Here is a 25,479-nt window from a genome sequence, read left to right on the forward strand (position 1 = left end):
AACATATGTCTCCCGACTAAAATCAACCCTTCAAGATTGTATAGCCAAAATCGCTTGCCTAGAGGAAAAATTGCCACCTGAACCTCCATCTTCCCATGGTGATGGAGCCCTAGGCTGTGGGGGTCCTACCCATGTGGGTGCTAATTATGATCCATATAAACCTGGGTTCCTTTCCATGGTTTTTCCCACGTTTCCTTGTCTATCCCCGACCATGCACCATAGGGTCAAGCAATATACGGGTAGACGTAGGACATGTAGAGGGCCTTCTAGGGGGTTGATGAAGTCAGCCGCTCACAAACAGCCTGTTGTCTCTTTCGATGTACCAAACATGCCGAGGGGGATCCTTGACAATTTTGAGGATGCAGGCATCGTGTGTACTCTTACTCGGGTTAAGCTTTCCAACATGTTGAAGGCCCATCAACTATCACCAAACATCAACTTCATCATTCCATCTCATAATGACAGTGTGTCTGAGCTGCGCTTGTAGCTTTCAGTGACTCAGTAATCAAGTCTGGACGGGTCTTGCCGCTTCATCCCTTTTTCATTAAAATACTCAACTATTTTGAGTTGGCACCTCTCAAATTGTCTCCCAACTCTTGGGTTGTGCTTGGTTGTTTGTACATGTTATATAAGCAAGTGCACTCTCGGGGGCCTTCCATAAGTGAGGTCCATCATCTGTACACTCTTAAGGCGAACCCAATAGCCCCTAGCTTCTATTAGCTCCAAAGATTCGTGGCTCTTACAGGGTACCCCCTCATGGAGGGTTCTATTTCCAATAGGGGCTCATGGAAGAGTGATTTTTTCTTCACCAACAGCGTATCCAGTCACCATATGCGTTTTAACGCATCAAGTGAGCTTTTTCAACCTTGAGTGCATATATACAAAAAAATTATTTACCCCTCTCCTCAGGTTTGTCTAACCATAATTATTTCTTTTTCTTGACCATAGGTGTTGACGGGGTTGTCAGCCCTACCTTGAGTCCGGCAACCCGCGATCGTGTGGCGAAGATCCTAGCTGTGCCGGCCTCGCGCAAACAGGCCTGTAGCCTTTTTTCGAAGGGCAATCTCTGTTCGTGCAAGTTGTTGTCTCTAGATCAAGTCATTTCCCTATTCTCTGTCTCGTCCAAATCTACCATCCTGAGGGTAATAGATGATGATGATGATGATGATGATGATGATGATGATGATGATGATGATGATGATGATGATGATGATGATGATGATGATGATGATGATGATGATGATGATGATGATGGTGAAGATTATCACTACTATGAGGGTGACCAGATGGATACAGAAGATGAGGTCAAGGTGGAGTCCGGGAACTATTCATGTTTAAGGTCCTTGGCTGGCGGGGCTGAGGATGTTTCCGATGACGAACATACTGATGGCGTCACCTCTTGGGTCCCGCCATTGGTGCTTGGTGGCAAGTTTTCTTTCAACACCCATGATGACGCTCCTCTTATCCCGAAGAGAAATTTCGTCTTACCTTCTTTTGACGATGCCATTCCACCCTTAGGGCGCATTTGGGACAAGTGTCTTCAAGAGCCTCGTTTCCTAAAGAGGTGACTCTGCGCCCCTATGCCCCTCATGCCTCTGTGGATGGATCAGGACCTTCCCAATCCCTTTCCTTGTCTAAGCATGCATTGACAAGTATACATGTCTCCCCCCGCCGAGTTCATACTTTCGCTTCACGGGGTCATCCTTGGAGAGGCCATGAGCAATTACATGGGAAATATTTCCGAAGGCGAGTTGGGGTCTATGTATGATATTCAAGATGCTGAGTTGGGTAAGGCTTATATGCGAGCCTCTATGTAGGTACTTTTCAAAAAACTTAATGTATGTTTTCGGTTTTGATATCGCCTAACCATTGATGTTTTGTTTTGTTTCTTTGTCTTTACTTAGGCTTCCATCTTGGGTCACCAATTTGTCACCTCAAGCTCCTCATACACGCAACGGTTATAGCTCGAGCTTGAGGGGGTGATGAAGAATTTCTCCATGGTCGAGGCAGAGAAAGATGGTTTGACCGCACAGGTCTGCGATTTGGAGGGCTAGCTTGCTGAGGTGGTTCGCTAGAGGGATGCTGCACTGGCCAAGGCCGCTTCGACCTCTCACTCCAATACCAGGCTTGAAGCCACTATTCATGTCCTAAATGAAAAGATTAACGCTGTCAAGGATGAGCTGGTAAATGTGGAGAATGGTATAGTCGAGCGTAAGTTGCACGCCGTGTGGAGGACAAATCCTGACGTCAACTTGTCTCCCTTTTGAGAGTATGCGACTGGGAAAATTGTTGAGTGGAAAGGTCGGGGTGGAAACCCATAGGCCCCTCTCCAAGGCTTACTTATATATATATATATTGCTGTTGTGTAACCCTCCGTGTTGTTTTTTTTTTTTTTATGCAACTCCTTACAAGTCTTTAATAATATGTGGGACTCTTGATTTCTATGTCCTTTCTTATTTTTTATATTGACTACGAGGATGCATTGGCCTTTCTTGCCTTTGTCATTCTCTTTTGGTTATCTTGTCTAAGGGATTTTGTAAAGTCGCTCTTTTTTTTATGAATTTCTTATGTCTTCTTTTGGCTAATGATAATAGTCTTTTTGGTGCACCCTTACTGTACTTGTAAGGACATATTAGCCCTTTAGGTTCTTGGCATGTGTATGATTGAAAATTAAAAGAACTATTATATATTAATTCTTAAAATTTAATTCAATAAAAAATAACCATTTTTTTAAATAAAAAATAAAAGCAATCAATCTAAAATATATTTTGTAAAAAAAATGAATATAAAATAAAAATAAAACTAATACTAATTAAAAATAATAAAAAAAATATTTAATACCATAATTCTTCTTCTTCTTCTTCTTCTTCTTCTTCTTCTTCTTCTTCTTCTTCTTCTTCTTCTTCTTCTTCTTATCACCTCCTTCTCCTTAGTCACAAATCGTGAAAGCTGGCATTTGGGCTCAGTGGTGACAGTGAGAACTGGGCAGAGGCTCACCGGCGATGGCAATAGTGAGATTTGGACAAAGGATAGATGGCAAGGGTGTGACCTAGGCAGAGCATCAGTCGTGATGTAGAGGCCGAAAACATTGTTGTCGACGATGAGATTTGGTTGGCTTCGATGAGCTCCTATTGCGAACGACAACTCCATGGCCATGGGATTCTCTTGGCTTTGAAATCTCGGAGCTTGTGGCGGAGATGTGACTTCCCAATGGTGCTCGGTCGAGGTTTTCTCTATGGTTCTTATATATAGGTTAAGAGTTTTGGATATGACCATTTGAGGTGTTTTGCCTAAAAAACAAAAACCTAGATCTAGGAAAGAAAGGTGTGGATGCCAGGAATTTGACATGCACCCAAGGCAGCCTCATTGTCACCAATACCTCACAAGATCAAAAAGTGAGACTCTCACCTCTTGCAACTTTAGGTACATTGTCGCGAAGTCCTGGGCAAGACAACGTCGCAAGTTCCTTCGCAATGACCTTGCCCTGCACCAAGGATGGCGCCTTGCGAGACCCTTGTCTCGCACACAGGGAGGCACCTCGTGAGGGAAGGCACCTCACACCCAGGAAGGGTCGCACCACGCAAAATAGATAACTCATGTTGAGGATGGCACCTAGCAAGATCTGAATGTCACACCAAGGGAAGCGTCTCGCCAGGGAAGGCACCTCAGATCCAGGAAGGGCCACACCACACAATATAGCTAACTCGTGCCGAGGATAGCACCTTGCTAGACCCACGTCTTGCACCAAGGGAAGCACCTCGTGAGAGAAGGCACCTCGCACCAAGGAAGGGTCACACCTCGTGGGACAACAGACTCACACCTAGGATGGCGCCTCGTGAGACACGTGTCTCATGCTCCGTCGCATGTCACTAGACCTATACCTCGCGCGAAGGAAGGTACCTCGCCCAAGAGGGCACCTTGTGCCTAAGCACCCGCGACATGGCCTCACGCCTAAACACCCTGGAGACCTCTTGCATCATGCCCCTATAAACCAACTCGCAAGGCCATAATTTCCCTAGCCTCTTTGAAATATGTGCCTCGCTGACGAGGCTCAACTGTATGAAGAAGAATAAAACACAATCTCTGCCCACCAACGACCTTCTAAACTCATTAAACAGGAGGAGGAAGGAGCAAGACACAAAAAAGAAGGATCTTAGAAGCAAGATAGCAGCTGCGTCTAGAGGAAAGCTAGGTGGCAATGATTTTGATGAAGATTCTTCACTTTTGAGAGAGATCCAAAGCAGAACCTTACCCATCCTACTTAAAAATACCACGTGTGACACTTTATGAAGGCATAATAGACCCAAAATGTCACTTGGATGCCTTTCATGACGTGATGAAATTGAAAGGCGTCTCCATAAAGGCTAGATGCCAATGTTTTGCAATTATGCTAAGAGGAGCCGCCTATAAGTGGTTCAGAAACCTAGGCCCAGTGACTATTTCCTCGTGAAGGAAACTAGTAGGAAAATTATCATTCGGCAACACCACGCCTTCCATGACCACACAACACCCACCATGAGCCTCGCCTATGTAAAGCAAGGTGAAAATAATATTATGAGAAAGAACATTCAACGCTTCAATAAAGTGGTAGCTAAAGTGGTAAAGTTATGTAAGGACGAGCAAAAAATGGCCATCACCGTAGGGGCACATCCGAAGAGCAAAATGTGGAATAGTTTGCTCAAGAGAGAAATAGAGGACATAAGAGACTTATATGAAAGGGCTCTAAAGTACATCTGAATGGAAGATGGCCATGACCACCTGAGAATACCCATAAACACTCTAGGAAACTAGGGAACACTACAACATCCTGCTACGAAGATTCAGCAAGCCTTGAAAGCTCGTGATGTCAATGGTTGTGAAGACAGAAAAACCTACAATGTAACCCAAGTAATTCCCACCAACATACACACTTGGGAGGGAATATCTATCATTGCCAATTGAAATTTCCCAAAATGCGCATGAGACTAGAATAATGAAAGTGTGTGATGAGATAAACCCCGCCAACCACTTGGCAGGCATAACGCCAGTAAGAAAAAGAAAAAATAAATAAATAGAGCCTATGGCATTTATATTTATTTGCTACCCTCATAGACATCATAAGGGTGAAAAAGTTTCAAAAGTGTAACATCCATACAAGGGTAGTCACCCTAAAGGACGACCATCCCACACAACACCTCAGCCTCAAGACCCTTGGCTCCATGAGACACGCCTTGGCATTGTAGCCCTTTGCTATGTGAGATATGCTTCTGTCCCATCAACCTCATGACCCCTGGCTCCGTGAGATACGCCTCAACCTTAGAGCCCTTGGCTCCACAAGTTATGCCTCGCTCCCATAAGCCTCATATCCCTTGGCTCAAAAAGGTAAAAAAAAAAAAGGAACCCTAAGAAGAGTCCTTAATATAAGTCTAGATTGACTTGAGTCGACTTGCAAAAAGGGGTCTCAAAGAATAAGCTTAAAAAAATAGTACTATGTCGAATAACGATAAGGACGCTTCTCGAACAAAAATAAAAAGCGCCTACAAAAATTATAATAGGATGGCAAAGACCCAAAGAGTTAACATGTCCTTATAAAAATAGTCAAGGTGTACCAATAAGGCTATCGAAATCATGTCTAGAAAGGACCTACCAAAATTCCTCACAAAAAAAGGGGGACTTCTCAAAGTCTCATGCCAGTGTGAGAAAGGGAAAAAAGTTTTATACTTTCATTATAATTTGTTTACAAGAAGGCACACAACACTACTGTTAGAGCGTAGTAAGTGTGGCATCATAATAAGTCTACGAGAACACTTAAAAGTCTCCTTCTAGACTGTGGGGCAGGCAAGTGTAAACAAAAAAAATGTTGTAAGTTGGGACAAAAAGAACTCAAATGGCTAATATGTCCTGACAGCAACAACCCACATAAAATAAGAGGACCTAAAATAAGTCCTTATTGAATAAAGAGCTGCTTAAAAGAAGTCACATGGATAAAAAGACATAGAAATGTTCCTTCAAAAGATAAACATACAAGGATTTGCAAAAGTTCCTCGCAAAAAGCCAAATACTTGGAGAAACCTTTCAGGCAAAGTAAATTAAGTAGCATTACAACAAAATCAAAAAATAAGACAGCGGAGAAGTAAATTCCTCCCATGCAAGGGGGAAAAAGATGAGTCTGAGGAAGATCTCATGGGCTCCCTCCCTGAATGCTCCACTCTACAGCCTTGGCAAACGCATGCTCACCAAATGGAGTAAAATCAAAACCAGGTTCCTGCCTCCACACCCAGTAGAAATTTCACTCTACTGACTTGTATCCAACTACTACTAAATCTAATTCAAGAGAATTGATCTTTTCTTACAAAGTCAGGACCTTTGCCTCCAACCTATTTTTACCCTTGGAGGAAGACGGCGCATTCGCTAAGGCCGCTTCCATCTTGTGCGTGGTCTCAACGAGCTGGCTCTCTAGCTCCTGAATCCTAGCAGTGATTTGATCCTTCCCCACCCCAACCAACAATAGTTCTTTTGTCAAAGCTACCAGACGTTGAGCCACAAGAGAAGTTAGCAAAAACATCAAAGACACAAAATAATAAGTGGTCATAACATGAGAAAATCCATGTATAAGGACTCAGTCGATACTTGCACACATGAGGCATATGGAACTCACCCACGTAGACGTATGTAGAAGCATATCCCCAAGCTCTATCATATTGAAGCTCTGAAGAGCTCTCCACTCAACCTATATGATTCCCTCGACGGTTTGGGCATGCCTTTCCATAAAAGGAGCCACCACAGAATGTTCCCACGGAGCCTCACTGGCCCATGGGACTCTGGATAAGAAAGAACAGAGGATCCACTAGTTGAACGAGGTGGAGGAGCTGAGGTACCAGGTGGAGGACCAAATAAGTTGCCGAGAACAATGTGAAATTTGTCGTAATTGGGAAAGACAAAGTGCCCTGGGGGAGAAAGAGGTACTTGCGAGTGGGAAGCGGTGTTTGGGTCTATAAAAGCAGGTGGCACCCACCCCTAGAAGTAGGAGACATATCAGCAGGTCGCTTTGCCTCAAGGGAGGGCTCATCTTGAATCCAATCACTGTCATCGTCAAAGTAACCTTGGTTCATCAGAATGACCTTTTTTTTTTCTCTTCGTAATATTACATATCAAGTCCAGGTTGGAGAGGTTAGAAAGACCATATGCATTGAGGTTTGCCATAGTAAAAAGATAGACAACCATCTTCTCCATGACATCCGCATCAATAAAGGCGTCGACACACTTTAGCAACACATAAGGTAGATCGGGGATGTCGAGGTGCTCTAAACCACCAGTTCAATCATTGGCTCAACAACAATGATAATGACAAAAAAAATGGATGTTTACTCGAGGAGATGCAAAGTGCTCACGGACTGAAGGGAGGCCTTTGACAAAAAAGAAGTTATGTTTCCACGATCTGGGGTTGGCGACAGCCCCTACGATCAACGGGACATGAGCGTTGGCGTTTTGCAAAAAAAAGAAGCCCTTTAATTTAGGAGTCAGCATAAGGTTATACATCAAGTGCACCTTTTTCGCAGTTGGGGAGCGATGCACACACTTCATAAATGCCATGTATAGACCTTTAAGAGTCAACCAACTATTTGACGCCAACTCAAGTGGGGCAAGACCAAAATACTTAAGTAATAATGAGAACAATGGGTGGAGAGGCTCATGAGCATGACACTTGTTAGTGGGCACATAACATTGGAATCCACTGTCTATCTTTTAATTTTCTACTAATTCAATTAGCTTATTTTCCGATACATGGGAAATGAGAGAGGTAGCTAACAAAGGACCAGGGTCCTGTTTCTCGGGTGCCACATTTCGTCGACCTCTCTTTGACATATCTTCAAGACCAAAAGAAAAGGGAGACATCAACACAGGACATTTTACCTTCCATTTGTCTTCACTACTTTCTACCTGCGAGAGTTTTCCACCTAGATACTAAAGGTGGAAGCATCAAATATGGGTGCACTATAGACAACGACTGAGGAGAACCTAGGTCAGCGTCGAAACTTCCATAAGATGTCTCCTCATTATGAGAATACTATGGGGGTGAAGGCTTAGGAGAAAGATTTTCCTTGTACGCGAGCTCCACTTGTAAATCAAGAAGGGTCACTCTAAGGTTGGCAATATAAGCATCACGGTCATAGGATGAGGTTGTCCCTTCACCCCTCAAGACAAAATCTATCTCACTTTTGATAATCCAGACCTTCTGCCTAAGGTTAGTCAATGGCTCTGAGTGATACATACGATCCCTCTTTAAAGCCTCGTACATATGATAAGGGTCATCTATGGATGGCTCCGAATCCGACGAGGATAACTCTATGGGTTTGACACCAAGAGGTATACTAGACAGCCCGTCGAATGCCATGAAATGACGTCTCTTGATGAACACATGTGCGGGCATGTGTGGAAAATGTGGTGTACTACAAGATGGAAAGGAACAGGTGTAAACCTATATGCATTGACACAATGGGAAGCAAAATGAAACATATAAGCTATCATGCCAAAAATAACTCATGACAAGTGAGGGTGCCGACATGGGTGAAGGATGCAACCAACTATAAGGAGTAATAGTGTGTACATGTATACATATATACATACTTATGAGCATAAGCACGAAGCTCCATATGAGGGTATACAAAGGCTAAAACAACACTACCTCCAAGTACCACCTTACGCCTACTTAGCATAAAATGCTAAAGGAATGAATAAAGGAATACCTCGAGTAGATAAAGGACCATCTTTGGAGGCACGTGATCAAAATGGATGCCCACCACCGTTGCTACCTTATTCCCTTGCACCAAACATCTATACGCACCGCCGCTACGTTGGTACCACACACCACACACCTACACATACAAAAAAATAGGGGGGAATGAGACAATTTTCAATACCTAAGTGAATATATATAAATATATTTAAATATATGCGTATATATATATAAAGGATAGATAAAAGTGCTCTTGTGGAGGATGGAACCACCCACCTCTTGGAGTTTTAAAGAACAAAGCGCCACCAAACCAAGGCAAATGGTAGTATATAAAAGACTTTCAAGGAGAAGAACCTTGGATTCAATATTCGATCCATGGTCAGATATGAAACCTTACACACACCTTGGGATCCGTGAGGAGAAATGATAGACTCACATTCACTCTCAAGGTACTATGAAGATCAACCCCTATAAAGTGTGCTTTTGTTGGGATTAGTGCCCTTAAAGCAATTGTATTTGACAAGTATTTTAAATTAAATAAATAATTAAATTGAATTATTATATATAGACTATGTCCGATTTTATGTTGATAATATTAAGTAAATATAAGAAAATTCCAAAGTTCATCTATGTGGTCTTAAACTCATATTGGTATGAGAGGGTTGAGATTGAGATAATGAACTTAAAACAATTCGTAGTAATATAAAGTTATAGAATCTTTAGATTAATTACTACTAGTACAGTTTGCTAGCATTATGAATACATGTGACCTAGATCTAACTTACTAGTGTAGTAGGACACTTTAGTGAAGGTATTTATATATAGTGATATATAGAACTGGACCAGATGTGATTTGTTAATACTTGTTTAAATACCATTTCGTAGTATTAATCAAACACATCAAACGATGATCACATACACAATGATCTTAATCCTGAGGTTGCTATGAACTCCTATATATGTCATCTGATCCTTTGATTTGTGCGTTGTGTTTTTCAGAATGATCAGCCTAAGAACAATTGTTTTGGGGACTCAATGATATATATTGCTGGGGACATAGTTTTACAGATGTGAAATCTATACCTTCTTATAGATTGAATAATGGTTCCTTATTGGGTTGACTTTGGGAACTAAAAAGGTTATGAGCGCTCACGTCACAAACTTGTTGTGACACAACCTTCACTAGTAAAGTCAATGGTACACTAGGAACTAGATATAGTTAAAAGGGTAAAATAGTAATTTTATTCCCTTTTAATTATGAACCCTTAATAGAGGATTAACGTTTTATGTAATGATTATATCAATGGACACTTTATTCTTTAATAAAGTACTAAGTAAATATATGTCTATAATTAACAAGAGTTCAATCTCATATTTATAGTGGAGTAATCATGAGATTAATAAATATGATTATTTAATCAAAGAGCTTTAATTAATAATCTAATATTTATTGGAGCTTGATATTATAGGTCCACAGGTTCACAGGGTGGCTCTATCAATACCATATCAAGGTAAGAGTTGATACAAGGGTAAAATTGTAATTTGGAAATTTGAGAAAAATTTTATTCTTCGGGTCAAATATATAATTATATGATAATTGAGATTGAATAATTAATTTGGAATTAATTATTGAATTTTGAAAATATATTTATTTATTTAAATATAGAATTTTCTAAATATATATAATAATAAATTAATTAATTTTTGAAATTAATTGTCTTATTTGAGTGGGAGAAAATAAAAATGGTAAGTCAAAATAGTTTTGATTTATTGATTTTTAAAAGATGTTGATAATGATGATCATTAATTTGAATTTTTAATTTAAAATTTAAAATTTAAATTTTGAATTATTGTTTTGATCTTTTTCTTAAAAAGATAATACCATATTTTTTGGAATGATTTATTTAATTAAATAAAAGAAAATATGAAAAATATATTTTGTCCTGAAAGAGAATAGTGCTACACTCATGACACAGTTCATAGACTATGTCATGCATGTATATGATATTGCTAAAGTATCAGTATTGTTTTTATTTTATTTATTTAATTAATTAATCATTTGAAAATAGATTTTTTTTTTAAATTTGGTAAGTTAGATATTACCTAAATCAATTCCTGTCATGATTATGATTGTATTATTATTATTTTTATTATTATGAATAATAATGTAATATATAATCCATATATATATATATTAGGAAGATTTCTCAATGGTTACTACCCATAGATAGGTACTAACAATTATGATGATGTGGAACCATAGTGACTTGATATAGCAAGTCACCAACAGGTAAAGATTTTTTTTCTACATTAATTTTGAATTTTCATATATAAAACTTAAATAAGATTTTTTTTTAATTCTTTAATTTAATAAATATGTGACCGCCATATAATCAGGTAGCCTTTCCAAAAAATTAAAAAAATCAAAATTTGTTTTTAGAAATATTAATTAACAACTATAAATATGAAACATTGATATTAATCTAATGGTTAATATTAAAGTAATCATCCATGGGTAGTAACCATTAAAAGTGCCCCCATATGTGATAATAAGATAAAAACAATGGTGATTTAGAAGAGTTTCAGAAAATTTTCTGACAAGAAATTCTTCATCTTCTTCTCTTATTATTCCAACATTTCTCAATTCATAATTCATGTACTCATGTGTTGAGATAAACTTGTGATTTCTAAATTACAAACTCTTGTTCTCTATGTGCCCACCCACATCTTGAGGTGTAGATAACAGTCCGAAAAAGATCGTGGTCTAAGTACTCAAAGTGTTAGATAGGAAGATCGTTATTTATATGAAAAGACTCAAGGACACTTGATACGCTTCAAGATGTAGATATTTTTATCCTTGAATATTTGTATACATGTGTATATAATATATAAGTATGTCTATATATATGTTTCATGATTAATGATATTACATATTAATGGTTCTTGTATGTATTCTTGAACATATAAACTATTTATGAGAGGTGGAATTTTTTTTTGTTTATCAACTGGGCCCACCATGCCATTTCGCTGCGCAATCTGATTATTTTTCTAACAATTGGTATCAAATGCAGGTCATTAATCTCTACATATTATTAATTTCTGTGTGGGATTATGTGCATTTTTATATTATATGTGATATATATTTGAATGGATGGATGCTTATATTGATGATGATAGATTCTTAAGGGTTGTCTATAATGGGCTTTTGGGTTTAGGAATTGTTCTTAAAATTTCTAGATGAAAAATGTAAGCCAATTTTTGGGGCATAGGAATTTTGTAATTTTAATTTTCGAAATGTAAATTGTAAAATTGTTGTAATTAGATTCAACAGAGTTTGGCAAAAAAATCGAGACGATGAAACCACCACCGCTGACCACCGTGGCACGCACCCTGAGGTGCCCCTCCCATCCCCGTCCATATGACAGTACGGCCGCGTCCGTACGACAGTACGCCACGTCCGTACACCATACGACTCCACCCATCACCACCCATGCCGCCGGACCCCTTGCCGTCGCCCATCTAGATGACACACCTAGGGTTTATGTCATGCAAACCCTAATGTGTTGCTACCAAAAATGTTTTAATTATTTAATTAATTATAAATTTGAAATTAAATTAAAATGGTTTTAATTTGGAAATTTCTATAATTGAAATAGTTTTGATTATTTTCCATAATTAAAAATGTTTTAATTATTCTCTTCCATGATTAAAAATCATTTTAATTAAAATATCCAAAATTAAAATTATTTTTAATTTTAATTTATTAAAATTATTTTTAATTTTAATTTATTAAAATTAAATTGTTTAATTTAATTTTTGAATTAAATAACCCAAATTCAAATTGGGCCTTAGAAACTATTTGGTTATTAAAACCCAAAGTTTAATTATTTTAAAAAGTTGTTTAAAATAATTAAAAGTTGTATAATTCAAAATGGATTTGGAAAAGGGTGGCATTGACTCAACAAAACTACATCTCAAGGCTCGAGATCAAGGCATTCTTCATCAGGCCTTAGCTAGTCTAGGTTACATTTTCATGTATAGTTTTCAAGTGTTGTAATTTTTCTAGAAATACCCAAAAGTTACCAACCCGCATTTATTTACTTATTATAAATGTTTGAATATGATTAAAGTATTAAATATTTTATCATGCATTATAACATGTAATTCATATACCCACACAGTATGGAATTAGCATGCATTGCATTCGTGTAGAAACATGTTATTAGGAACGACCTATATTTTATTGTATGTTTATATAATTCATATAATAATAAATTTAGTCTTAATTAGTTAAGATGGTAAATCAAAATTAAATTTGCTTAATTTATTATTTTATGAAAAATATTTTATTAAAATAAAAGTGATATTATTTTAACTAGAGCAAAATTAAAATTAGAATTAATGCCACAATTTATTCATTTTATTTTTTGCTTAATTGGATTAGTAATTATTAGAATATTATTTGGTAAAAATATTTTTTTTTTCAACTAAATTAAAGAATATTGATTTTGTGAAAAAACACATTTTTCCAAAATAGTGAGTGGGAGAGGGAGTTATGACAATAAGTCTCATGGTCTCCATTATTGGTTGAACACTAAGAGGCATAGGAAGGGCCTCTGTTCAGTCTCCTTTTGTGTTTGTGTATAGGTTGTATTTTAGCTAGTTTTTATGTTATTTAGTGTAGTATTACGTTTGTCTTTGTTGTTTTTTAGGTTTTAGTTAATAAATCAAGAAAAGAGCAAATGAAGAAAATTGACAGAAAAATGATGAAAAATCGACTTCTTGATGTTGCTTCGGTGAAAAGATGAATCCTCGAGATCTTTTATGGCTTCATTGAACTTTCTAGACAAAAAGTGCTTAAGTTGAAGAAGTTATTAAGAGCCGTGGCACGACTTGGTGGCGTCGCGGACAGGTCCTTTGCAGAATGCTTGTTTTTCAATGTTCAGTACGGGTCATGACGCTGAAAGGAGGGGCCGCAACGCTAAGAAATTTTCAAGCTCGGAAATATGCACAAGTCGCGGCAGAGGAATAGACGGGTCGCTACCTGCCTGAACGATGGGAGCCAAGATTAGGGACACGGGCCACGGTGCTTGAATAGCTGGGATACGGCCTGCATTGCTGCAGAAAGAAAAATTAGGTTAAAAACCTAATTTTGAAAGGAGAGAGGCATCAAGATTTTTGGGAGGACGATTTTGGGGAGCAAATAATACACTGTGGAGCATCGCCATTTTTTTTCAAGAGTTATTTTTCTATTACCTTAGAATTCTATGTTATTTTCCATTGTTGTTTATATTTAGAATGATGATTATGAACTAAATTTGTTATTAGGGATTTTAATTGAGTCACTTGAACTCCTATTATGATCTAATGCAAAGTTGATTTTCTTCTTCAATTTTTGAGTCTCTTGCCTATCTATGCTTATTGTTTGATATTTGATTGGCCATTTAGTATCATAATCTACATGTTTCTTAATCAAAATCTGAAAAGTGAGATTTAATTATGCTTTAATAAGTTAGACATAAGCTTAATCATAGAACGAGAGTATAGTGATTGTTTATGTGGCATATTAAAATTGTGAATGTTAATGCTTCCTAGTTGATGAATTTATCTTAGAAATATAGAAAATTCTGATCTAGGTCGAGGTTTGTAATTTGTAACTTGATTATAAACTACTTTTGATGAATTGCTAGCATGATAAGAAGAAAAGAAAACCTGCATTAGTAATTGATAGGAGGGATAGTTGATGAGATTAAAATCCCTAATTGCTTAATCTTGAATTTATATATTGTGTTTCTTTATATTTCTTTATTCTTGAAATTTACAATAGTTTATGTTCTTTTTCTTTACTTTTACAAACAAACATATGTTAACCAAATAGAGACAAAAAAAATTAATTGATTGGTAATTGATAATTCAATCCTTGTGGGACGATACTTAGTCTTACCAAGATTTATTACAAATTGCGATTATGTGCACTTGCATAGCTATTAAATTTTGCAACAAGTTTTTGGCGCAGTTGTCGGGGACTGAAAATTATCAATACCAAAGTAATTAATTTTATTTCTAATTTTGTTGTTCTTTGAACTATTTCTAACTTGTTTTGCGTGCATTCTTGACCATTTTTTTCAGATAGTTCTGTAATATGCGTAGCAGAAGATGAGCAGATAGCCCTGTTCCTATTAATCCTGAGATTGAAAAAGCGTGCAGGCAGAATTGTAGAAACAAAAGAGCTACTAGTCCAACTGTGGTTATGGAAAATCCTCAAAATAATGATGGGTTGAATGGAGAGGTGCCAGAAGTTGTGCTAGGACAACCTCAGAATCTCGCTATGAGAAGCTTATGGGATTATGTACTCCCAATTGTCGCGAGTGCAAACATGTATAAGACCACTGAATGTGGAGGCTAATAACTTTGAGATTAAGTCTAAGATTTTACAAATGGTGCAATCCACTGTGAAATTTGGTGGCTTGCCTTCAGAAGACCCTCACATGCATTTAGCTAATTTTCTGGAGCTATGTGCAACATTCAAGTATAATGAGAAGAGTGATGATGCAAACAGGTTGAGGCTATTCCCATATTTGCTGTGGGAAAGAGCTAAAAGTTGGTTGAACTCCCTTCAATCCAATTCTATAAGTACTTGGGAGGATTTGGCTCAGAAATCTTGCCAAGTACTTTCCTCCATCAAAGGCTACTAAATTAAGGGGGGAGATCAATAATTTTTACCAGCTTGAGGGAGAATCTCTATATGACTCTTGGGAAAGGTTCAAGGAACTATTGAGAAAGTGTCATCATCATGACATTGAAAAGTGAATGTTGGTCTACAACTTTTACAATGGATTGTGCAGTACTACTCGCACCATAATTGATGTCGTAGCTGGAGGGGCATTCATGAGTAAGAGTGCCAATGAAGCATATGAATTGTTAGAAGACATGGCCACCAACAACAACCAATTGTCCAATGAGAGGTCAACCAGAGTTAGAAAGGTTTCCGGAGTTCACGAACTTGATGCCATCACTGCCTTGACTACTCAGGTTGCTTCCTTGACAAAACAGTTGCAACAGAACACTATGTCGGTTAATGGCATTCAGATGCCAGCATATTGTGAAATTTGTGGTTGTCCTCACCAATTTGAGCAGTGTATGACAACAAATTTCAATAACACCATACCTATGGAGCAAGTCAACATGATGAGTAATTTTAATAGGCAAGCCAACAACACTTTCTCCAACACTAACAACCTGGGGGGGGGGAGGAATCACCCTAATTTTTCATGGAAAAATAATCAAGGCCCTCAACAACGATTTCAGCAGCCCGTTTCTCAAGTTCCACCGCAAGAAATGTCACAACCACAAATTTCTCAAGAGAAGACAAATGAATTACAAGCTACACTATTGACGAACTCCCAAGCTCAGTTTATGACTGAAACTCGGCCATACATCATAAATCTTGAAATGAAAGTGGGTCAATTGGCAAATATGTTACAAAGTAGACCTCAAGAAAATTTTCCAAGTAATAATGAGGTGAATCCTAAAGAGCAGTGCAATGTAATCTCCTTGAGGAGCGGTAAGGAGTTGGAAGAGCCAATTGAGAAATATAGTCTTTCACCAAAAATGGACTCTGAAATAAAAGGAAAGGTGGAAGAAGAGGTTACTGAGAACCTTGAGAATAAGCAGCCAGAAAGAAGTATTGAGCATCACATCAAGATCCCATATCCTCATAGGCTGCAAAAGAAGACGCTTGACAAGCAGTTTTCCAAGTTTTTAGATGTTTCCCGAAAACTTCACATCAACATTCCCTTTGTATAAGCTTTAGAACAAATTTTGAGTTATGTGAAGTTCATGAAGAAATCTTGTCGAAGAAAAGGAAATTGGAGGATTATGAGATGGTGGCACTTACTGAGGAGTGCAGTGCAATATTGCAAAAGAAACTACTGCCCAAGCTTAAAGAACTAGATAGTTTTACCATTTCTTATACTATAGGGAATGCGATTTTTGAGAAGGCATTATGTGATTTAGGGGAAAATGTGAATCTGGTGCCTCTATCTATCTATATAGAAAATTGAAATTGGGAGACGGTCGCTCTACTACTGTGTCCCTACAAATTGCGGATCGTTCAGTGAAGCACCCAAGAGGTATTATTGAGGATGTATTGGTAAAAGTGGACAAATTCATCTTTCATGCGTACTTTATTATTCTTGATATGGAGGAAGATGAAAATATTTTGATCATTCTTGGGAGACCATTTTTAGCTACTGGAAGGGCGCTAATTGATGTGCAAAAAAGGGAATTGAAGCTGCGGGTGCAAAATGAAGAGGTAACATTTAATGTTTTTGCTGCAACTGAAATTCCAACATGTTGTATAGTGGATGTGATAACACAAGGCGGTAGTAAAGTGGAAGTGATCAAGAGAAAGGTCATTGCCAAAGATGGTATTCAAATAGTGTATAAGCGTGTGAAAAGGTTCTTTAGTAGGAAAGCTCAAATGCTACATGAGCGGTGGAAAGCTCCAAAAAGTTGCAACATCATATGACGAGCTGTTTCATATGACACATTGGCTCTTAAAGATTCCAGGGGTGGTCTTGATCCAAGTTAATTTGAAGATGAATTTAGCGTCCAGCTAAATGACGTTAACGACATCGCCTTTGGGAGGCATCCCATATTTCTTATTTCCTTTCTTTACTTTTTGGTCTAGTGGAAAAAAATTTAAGTTTAATTTTTGCACTTGTAAATAATGAATTTTTGGATTATTTTTGTAAATATAGAACCATGGAAAGCGTCAAAACTCAAAAACAATGAAAAAAAATGCAAATATAATTTTTTTTTATTAAGGGTCGCAACAAGACCTTATGGTGTCGCGGCATGGCCTTGTGGTACTGTGGAAAGGCCCCTTACAGAAACAAGTAGTTCTGCCAATGAGGCCACGGCACAGCTCGACAGGGCCACAACTCTCAAACCCAGAAAATTGCAAAAAAGGGAGGCGAGCCGCGACAAAGACAAGGGAGGGCCGCGACCCTTGAAGCCAAAATTCTCAAAAAAAAAGGTGGGCCACGGTGCTCTAATAGGCAGGCCGCGGCGTTGGAATAGGCGGGCCACGACCCTGGGTCGCGCTACAGGTTTAAAGAGGAATTTCTCCACTTCTTCACTTTACATATTTTTTTCCTCTTCCATGTACCTCTGAATCCTCCATTGTCACCCTCAATAATCCATCCATTTTCATTATATCACCATCCCTAAACCATTTCTCATCTCCATTTTCCTTCATTTAACCTAAAACAACAATTTTCTCCCCCATAAAACCCTATATTTGAAAATTCTCATTCAACACCACGGAAGTTTGAAATTGTTGTTGGGAAAGGAAGGAGAAGAGTAAAAAAAAAAATGGGGTTTCTCACTCAAGTAAGTACAATTTATCAATTTTCTTTGAATTTTCAGTGCTAAGTTGGTAGTTTGTAGATATATTGTGAGTGGGAATTATTGTGGATCAATTTTGTGGGATTGCGACTAAAAGTAAATTGTTGGTGCATTTTTGGATTATTTTGGTGATATTTTGATTTTGGGGAAGTAAGAAAAACAATGGGAGGTTCTACCCAATTTTTTCTAGGAAATTTGGTGATTGAAATCGGTTGTAAACTTGTACGATGGGTCCTAAAAGAAATCCTACAAAAGCGGCTCATTCCAAGAAAGCCTCATCATCCCGAGCCCTTAAACACAGCCACCACCACCACCCACTAGCTTTAATATCAACAAATTCAAAAATAAGGAGGCTGCGGACTTGTTTAAAAGAATCAATGGGAAATCGGTTGTTTTGGAAAGAGGAATGGAGTATCAAGTGGAACCTTACCCGAATGATCCTCCATATGAGTCAATAAGAGCTGAAATTACTAGAAGAAATTGGGGTATGTTTTGTAAGCCCATACAAGTGGATAGTGCTAACTACTCTCAACTGTATGAGTTTTATGCAAATTTCCCAAGTCAAGATGATGAGTTAAAAGTTTTTGTTCGAGGAAAGGAGGTGCCATCTGACATTGATTCTTTCAACACTTTGCTCCACCTACCTACTATTCTGGCAACTGAAGATGAACACTAACAATTGACTCATTTTAGCGAGGTCGATTATGTAGAGGTGGTAGAGACATTGAGCATGCTGGGGGCTCGATTTAATTATCATGGTGGTGAGCCAAAGCATTTGTTCCGATGGCAATTGAATCTCATTGCTCGTGCTTGGGCTTATTTTGTGAGTGCTCATTTGTTTCCCAACACTCATTTATCCTATATTGATCGGGAGAGATGTATGTTAGTTTACACTATCATGACAGGGAAAACAATGGATGTGGGACGTGTACTCAGGTATAGCATCAGAAACATCATTAAGTTCAACACCCCTGGTGGCTTGGCGCATGCATGTTTATAACTCAGTTGTGTAAGACTTATGAGGTGCCAGTGATTGAAGGAGACATCACATGGAAGCCCATGAAACCGATAACTGTGTCTATGGTTCATGGTTTTCCTCCGACCTCTCTTGAGCCCCCACAACAAGCCCCAAACGTCCGCGGGGTGGAAAAGATGAGGAGACTAATCCTGTTGGTACAGGTGGAGTTGATGATGCAGGGCCGAGTGGTAGTGCACTCTATTTGGCTATTGGTTGGCCCATTGATTACCATACTTAGCGCACACATAATCGACTGGATTATATCATTCAACAAAATCAGTATATGATCTAGTCACATCATGCTCAAAACCAACATGTCAATATATGGAGCAGCGCAGTGAGTATGAAGCACAACATGTGGATGCACTCAATGCTTTGAACAACAGTGCTTGATGAGTGAGGCCGACCAGAATACCTTTATGTATCCCCTGTCGTACATGCCTTACAACCCACTGCCTCCACCACCACCATACTGATGTGGCGAATGTCCTGTTCGGTAAGTTTTCTTTTCTTATCTTTTTATGACACATTGGGGACAATGTGTCAATTAAGTTTGGGGGAGGAGATTTACTTTTCTTTTGTATAGATTGAATAATTTGTTTTTGTGTTTTAGTTGTGTATTATATTTGGTTAGTTTTTTATTTACTATGTTGTTGTGTCTAGGATTGTTACAGTGTCATGTTTGTGTGAATTAAGTTGTCAATGCTAGCTGATGATATGGAAGAAAATGTCGTGCAAATTTTAAAAAAATTTGATCAATTCAATTCGTGTGATTGGTTAGACTTCATTGGTAACTTGTTTCGTTCCATAAAAAAAATGAATGTTTAGCCATGATTGAAAAATTCTTTGCAATTTGAATTTGAATGTATGCATTGTTAAAAATTGACTAGTGGTTTGATGAATTGATGAATCTAGAACTTGCTTATTTATCATTTGAGACAAAATCCTAGATGAGATGTTCTTAGGAAAGTGATTTAGGCAATTTCTTGGAACATTTGAGCCTTTCAAGCCAACCCAAAAGTAATTTTCCATTGTTACCCTAGTTGAGCCTAAATTATCCTCTTTGTTGTTTAACACCAATTGTGAGCCAAATATTTTGTTAGTTTTCTTTCCTTTACCAAATTACTATGAGCACATGGAAAAATAATGGGGAATGAATTGTAATGAGATGTGATTAGTTTTGTAATTTGGTGTATTGTAATGAAGAGTAAAAAGGTTGAGAATTGAAAAAAAAAAAAAAAAAAAAAGCAAAATAAAACAAATTTGAAAATCCAAGCTACACTCTTGTTATGCTTTCACAAAAGCAAGTTTGGGGGAGTTTAGTTTGATTAAATAAATAAATAAATGAATGAATGATCAAGTGAAATAAGTGTTTCTCAACTTTTTTTTTTTGATTCAGAACGCTTTCAAAAGGTTCTCTAAGAACAGCCAGTCAATAGTATCATAAGTTTTACCCAAATCAATTTTCAGAACACACTGAGGAGAAATATTCCTCCGCTTATAACCTTTAATAAGATCCTGAAAAATGAAGATGTTATGAGCCAAAGACCGATTCTGGACAAAAGCCCCCCTGATTTTGGTTAATTAAAACTGGTAACACCCTAGCCAATCTCATACAAATCATTTTCGATATACACTTATAAAGTGTATTGCAACAAGAAATCGGTCTAAAATCCACTGCCTTAGAAGGATTCTCCACTTTGGGAATGAGAGAAAGAGTTGTATTATTTATCTCATTAGGCAGCTCACCTTTTTCAAAGAACCCCAAAATAGCATTCGAAATTTCATCTCCAATATCCTTCCATAAAAACTTATAGAAGCCTGAATTAAAACCATCCGGACTTGGAATTTTAACAGAGTTGATATGAAACAAAGAAACTTTCACATCTTTCTTTGTGAAAGGCTTTAACAGACCCAGCTGTTGATCCAAATTTAAGACAGCACCATGAACAAAACAATTCTGCTGAATGGCTGAGGATGCCGAGCTAGAACTTCCCATAATATTTCTAAAATGATGAATAAAGTGACTAATAAGATCCTCAAAATTTTCATGAACCTGACCAATATCATCTATAAATGAAGTGACCCTATTAGCAATTCTTCGCTGCTTCAAACAAGCATGGAAATAGGCTAAATTATCGTCGCCAAAGCGAAGCCAAGTAATTTTGCTTCTCTGCCTTATGAAACTTTCATACATCCTGGACTGAATATACAATCTAACACCAGCAGTCTGACCAACATCTTGGAGGGACTCTGAATGAGGATTTTGCTGAAGTGAAAGCTGAGCCTGCTGAAACTAATCTTTAGCAGCTGAGAAATTAATCGTCACATCTCCAATCGCCTCTTTATTGAACTTACGTAACACATGCTTAAGTCTATCTAGTTTCCTCTTAATACAGAACAATCCTGGAGCATGTAAAGGTTTGTACCAGCTGCTCAACACTACACTTCGGAAATCCTTATGCTCGGTCCACATGTTATAAAATCTGAAAGGTTTCACTCCCAACAACTCAGTAGCAGCAGATTTAATAAGACAATACCAGTGATCAGAAATTGAATCCCAATTAGTTAAAGCTTCAGAATTAGGAAACATGTCCATCCAAGCTTCATTCTTAAACACCCTGTCCACTTTAGAAAATATTCTGGCCCCAGCCTCCTGATTATTAGTCCAAGTGTAGCGAGAACCAATGGATCGCATCTCATCCGCCAAACCAAGAGCTCTCCACTGTTGAGCATCAGTCATTTCAAACTCAGTAATAGTACGCCCTCCAATTCGATCATCATAATCAAACACTGCATTAAAGTCACCAGCCATAAGCCACGGCTTAACAAGGAACACCAAAGAAGCTAAATCCTGCTAAAGAACTTGCCTTTCCTCTATCGAATTTTTACCATATACAAAGGTTGTACAAACCACCTGACTGCTATCCTTAAAAGTCACTTGGCTGTGAATAAATTGAAGATTGATTTGAAGAATATTTATAGAAACAAACCCAGGATGCCAAACCAGCAACAATCTACCCTCACAGACCGAGCTGGTATAGTACTCCCAACCACGAAAAACACTCATCATAAACTCCTCAACTTTATTACCTCGAAGCTTAGTTTCAAGAAAAGCTCCTATGCCTACCTTATTGCAATGACAGAAAGATAAAAGGGACCTTTGTTTATTCTTATTGTTCAAGCCCCTAACATTCCAACTAAGTATAGACTTACCCTCCATTGAGTATGTTGGTAGAAGTCAATCCCAGTTTTGTTACCTCCACTGCTTGATCTTGTAACACTTTGAAAGAATTCAGTAAAGTAGATTTATCATTAGCAGCAGTTGGTTTCTTGCCTCCAAACCGTTTAGGAGTTGTCCATTCTGTATCCTTGTCCCTTTGAGAGTTATAGCCCTATTTAGACATATGTCCCTACACCTCCTCAATATCAGGACCATTTTTCTTAACCGAAATAACAGTATCAGAATTTGAAGTCTCTTTTGTTCCAGACTTATCAAGAGTTTCTACTGCAGCAATTGGAGTTTCATCCGAGTTTACAGGCCCTTGTATCACTTCTTTTTTTCGCCAAACACCTTCTTGTTTCCTCTTGCAAAAGGCAACATAATGGCCTAAAGCTTTGCAACAGGAGCATTGAGTGGGCTGCCATTCATACTCTATTATCTGGTCCATCAGTTGGCCCCGCTCATTGAGAAAACTAATTGTTTTGGGAAAGTTTTCAGAGATTTCCATATCTACTAATACCCTAGCAAATTTCACCATAGATCTGTCTTTAGTGACTTTATCAATCAATATAGGCTTACCAATTGTACTGACTAGAGCACTCAAACATTTAACTCCCCAATATTGCAAACCAAGGTCAGGCAACCGAATCCAAACCGGCACAGATTTGACTAGTTTTAGAGTATCCAAATCAGTCGACCATGGGCGTAGAATGATAGGTTTCCTGTCGAAATGAACAACCCCAGTCTCCAATACCAGATCTCTCGTGGCTTCATCCCAAAATTTGACAATTGTATAACCCGCATTCATTCTAGCTATCCTCTCAATGCCCAGCTTGCCCCATAACCTCTTAATGAAACCTTCAAACACTGAAAATGGGGGGTTAGCACCCAAAACAACACACACCAAAGCTAAACTCCAAAAATAAGCTTCAACTTCAATTTCCTCCAAATCCACCTGAGCAATTAACTTTCCCTCACGAAGCATCGGTTCTTCATAAACCAATCGAGAACCTCCCTTGTGCGCTAAAGATTCTCTAAATTAGGACCAAGCATCTTTTGCTTTGTCTTGAAAATACCTACTAGGGCCTTCCTTCTCACCTAAACCAGAAGGTAGACTGGGATTATCACGAAGCTTGAGATGGAGTTCTTCCCCCAAGTCAGGAAACTCAGTCACTGAGTTTGTGAATACCTCCTCCAATGCAACCGATCCAACCTTATCAGAACCACCCAAGTCCTCCTCACTAGCTGTAGGGTTCACTACCGTCGGAGATTGTAAGCCAGGCTTCTGAATTGCCTTCTTGCGTCTCGCCATGGAGAGAGAGAAAGCAAAATCGCACGCCTGATTGCTTTTTTTTTTTTAGCGTTTCTCAACTTTTACTTGGGTTTATATGGTGTTTTCTTTGGAAATGGTTTGGATAAATTGTTGGTTTGTAAGTTCACATGCTTATGGTAATTTGGAGCCTAAATGACATATATCTATCCATTGACTAAGCCTATTGTTATGAGCCTAAAGTCCTAGTGATTCGTGAGCATATTTTGTCTACATTAGTGGAGAGTGATGAACAATGAAAGCATATGAATCAAAGGTTTGATGGTCTGATGGTAAGTTTTGGCATCCATACATATGATTTATTTGTTAAGTAATTTTTGTGGTTATGGTTGAATAGGAATTTTTTGATTGAATCAGGTTGTCGGTGTGGTTTAACTGAAATTCTGGATTGTTTCTACAAATTGAGATTTTGAATTTTTGGGTGAGATTTTCTGAAATTGAGGCTAATTCATTGTTGTTAACTTGATTCATAACTTTGTGTCATCTGTGTTTTTGAGTTTTCTAGTTTTGTGAGTTTAGTGTGAGTCTTTACTCGAGAGCGAGTAAAGGTTAAGTTTGTGGGAGTTTGTTGAGTCTTATTTTGTGTTGTGTTTAGGTTGTGTTTTAGATAGTTTTAGTTAAGTTTTTATATTATTTAGTGCAGTATATCGCTTGTCTTTGTTGTTTTTCAGGTATTAGTCAATAAATCAAGGAAAAGAGCAAATGAAGAAAATTGACAGAAAAATGATGAAAAATCGGCTTCTTGATGTTGCTTCCGTGAAAATATGAATCCTTAAGATATTTTATGGCTTCGTTGAATTTTCAGGACAAAAAGTGCTTAAATTGAAGAAGTTATTAAGGGTCGCGACACGACTTGGTGGCACTGCGGCCAAATCCTTTACGAAATGCTTGTTTTTCAATAATCTGCACGGGTCGCAGTGCTAGAAGGAGGGACCATGGCGCTGAGGAATTCTCAAGCCCATAAAAATGCACAGGCCATGACAGAGGAATAGATGGGCTGTGGCCTGGCTGAACGATGGGAGCCTTGGGAGGATGATTTTGGGGAGCAAGGAATACACCGTGGAGCACCGCCATTTATTTTCAAGAGTTCTTTTTCTGTTACCTTAGAATTTTAAGTTATTTTCCCTTGTTGTCTGTGTTTAGAATGATGATTATGAACTAAATTTGTTATAAGAGATTTTAATTGAGTCACTTGAACTCCTATTATGATCTAATGGAAAGTTGATTTTCTTTAATTTTTGAGTCTCTTGCCTATCTATGCTTATTTTTTGATATTTGCATCTAGTATCATAATCTACATGTTTTTTAATCAAAATCTAAAAAGTGAGATTTAATTATGCTTTGATAGGTTAGACATAAGCTTATAGAACGAGAGTATCGTGATTGTTTATGTGGCATACTAAAATTGTTAATGTTAATGCTTCCTAGTTGATGAATTTATCATAGAAATATAGAAAAATCTCATCTAGGTCGAGGTTTGTAGTTCCTAACTTGATTATAAACTGCTTTTGACAAATTGCTAGCATGATAAGAAGGAGAAAACAAAACCTGCATTAGTAATTGATAGGAGGGATAGTTGATGAGACTAAAACCCCTAATTGTTTAATCTTGAATTTCTTTCTTGTGTTTCTTTATCTTTCTTTTTTCTTGAAATTTACAATAGTTTATGTTCTTGTTCTTTACTTTTACAATCAAACATATTGTTAACCAAATATAAAAAAAATTTTAATTGATTTGTAATTGAGTCATTGTAGGACGATACTTGGTCTTACCAAGATTTA

At 37.7% G+C, this 25,479-nt stretch overlaps 1 protein-coding gene and 1 non-coding gene across 2 annotated transcripts; both read right to left on the minus strand.

The window, feature by feature from the left end:
• Positions 1-15,409: 15,409 nt before the first annotated feature.
• Positions 15,410-15,516, minus strand: LOC133799021 (small nucleolar RNA R71). Its single transcript, XR_009876230.1, has one exon. It is a non-coding gene; the product is annotated as a small nucleolar RNA R71 (small nucleolar RNA).
• A 5,925-nt stretch (positions 15,517-21,441) lies between these two features.
• LOC133795982 (uncharacterized) lies at positions 21,442-23,353 on the minus strand. Its single transcript, XM_062233464.1, has 4 exons — positions 22,563-23,353; positions 22,362-22,428; positions 22,063-22,275; positions 21,442-21,969 (listed from the first exon to the last, which is right to left on the minus strand). Exons 1-4 carry the CDS (start codon positions 23,351-23,353, stop codon positions 21,442-21,444), a joined length of 1,599 nt encoding a protein of 532 aa, XP_062089448.1.
• Positions 23,354-25,479: the final 2,126 nt, after the last annotated feature.

The sequence above is a fragment of the Humulus lupulus genome, chromosome 8 (assembly GCF_963169125.1).
Source record: "Humulus lupulus chromosome 8, drHumLupu1.1, whole genome shotgun sequence".
Taxonomy (NCBI): domain Eukaryota; kingdom Viridiplantae; phylum Streptophyta; class Magnoliopsida; order Rosales; family Cannabaceae; genus Humulus; species Humulus lupulus.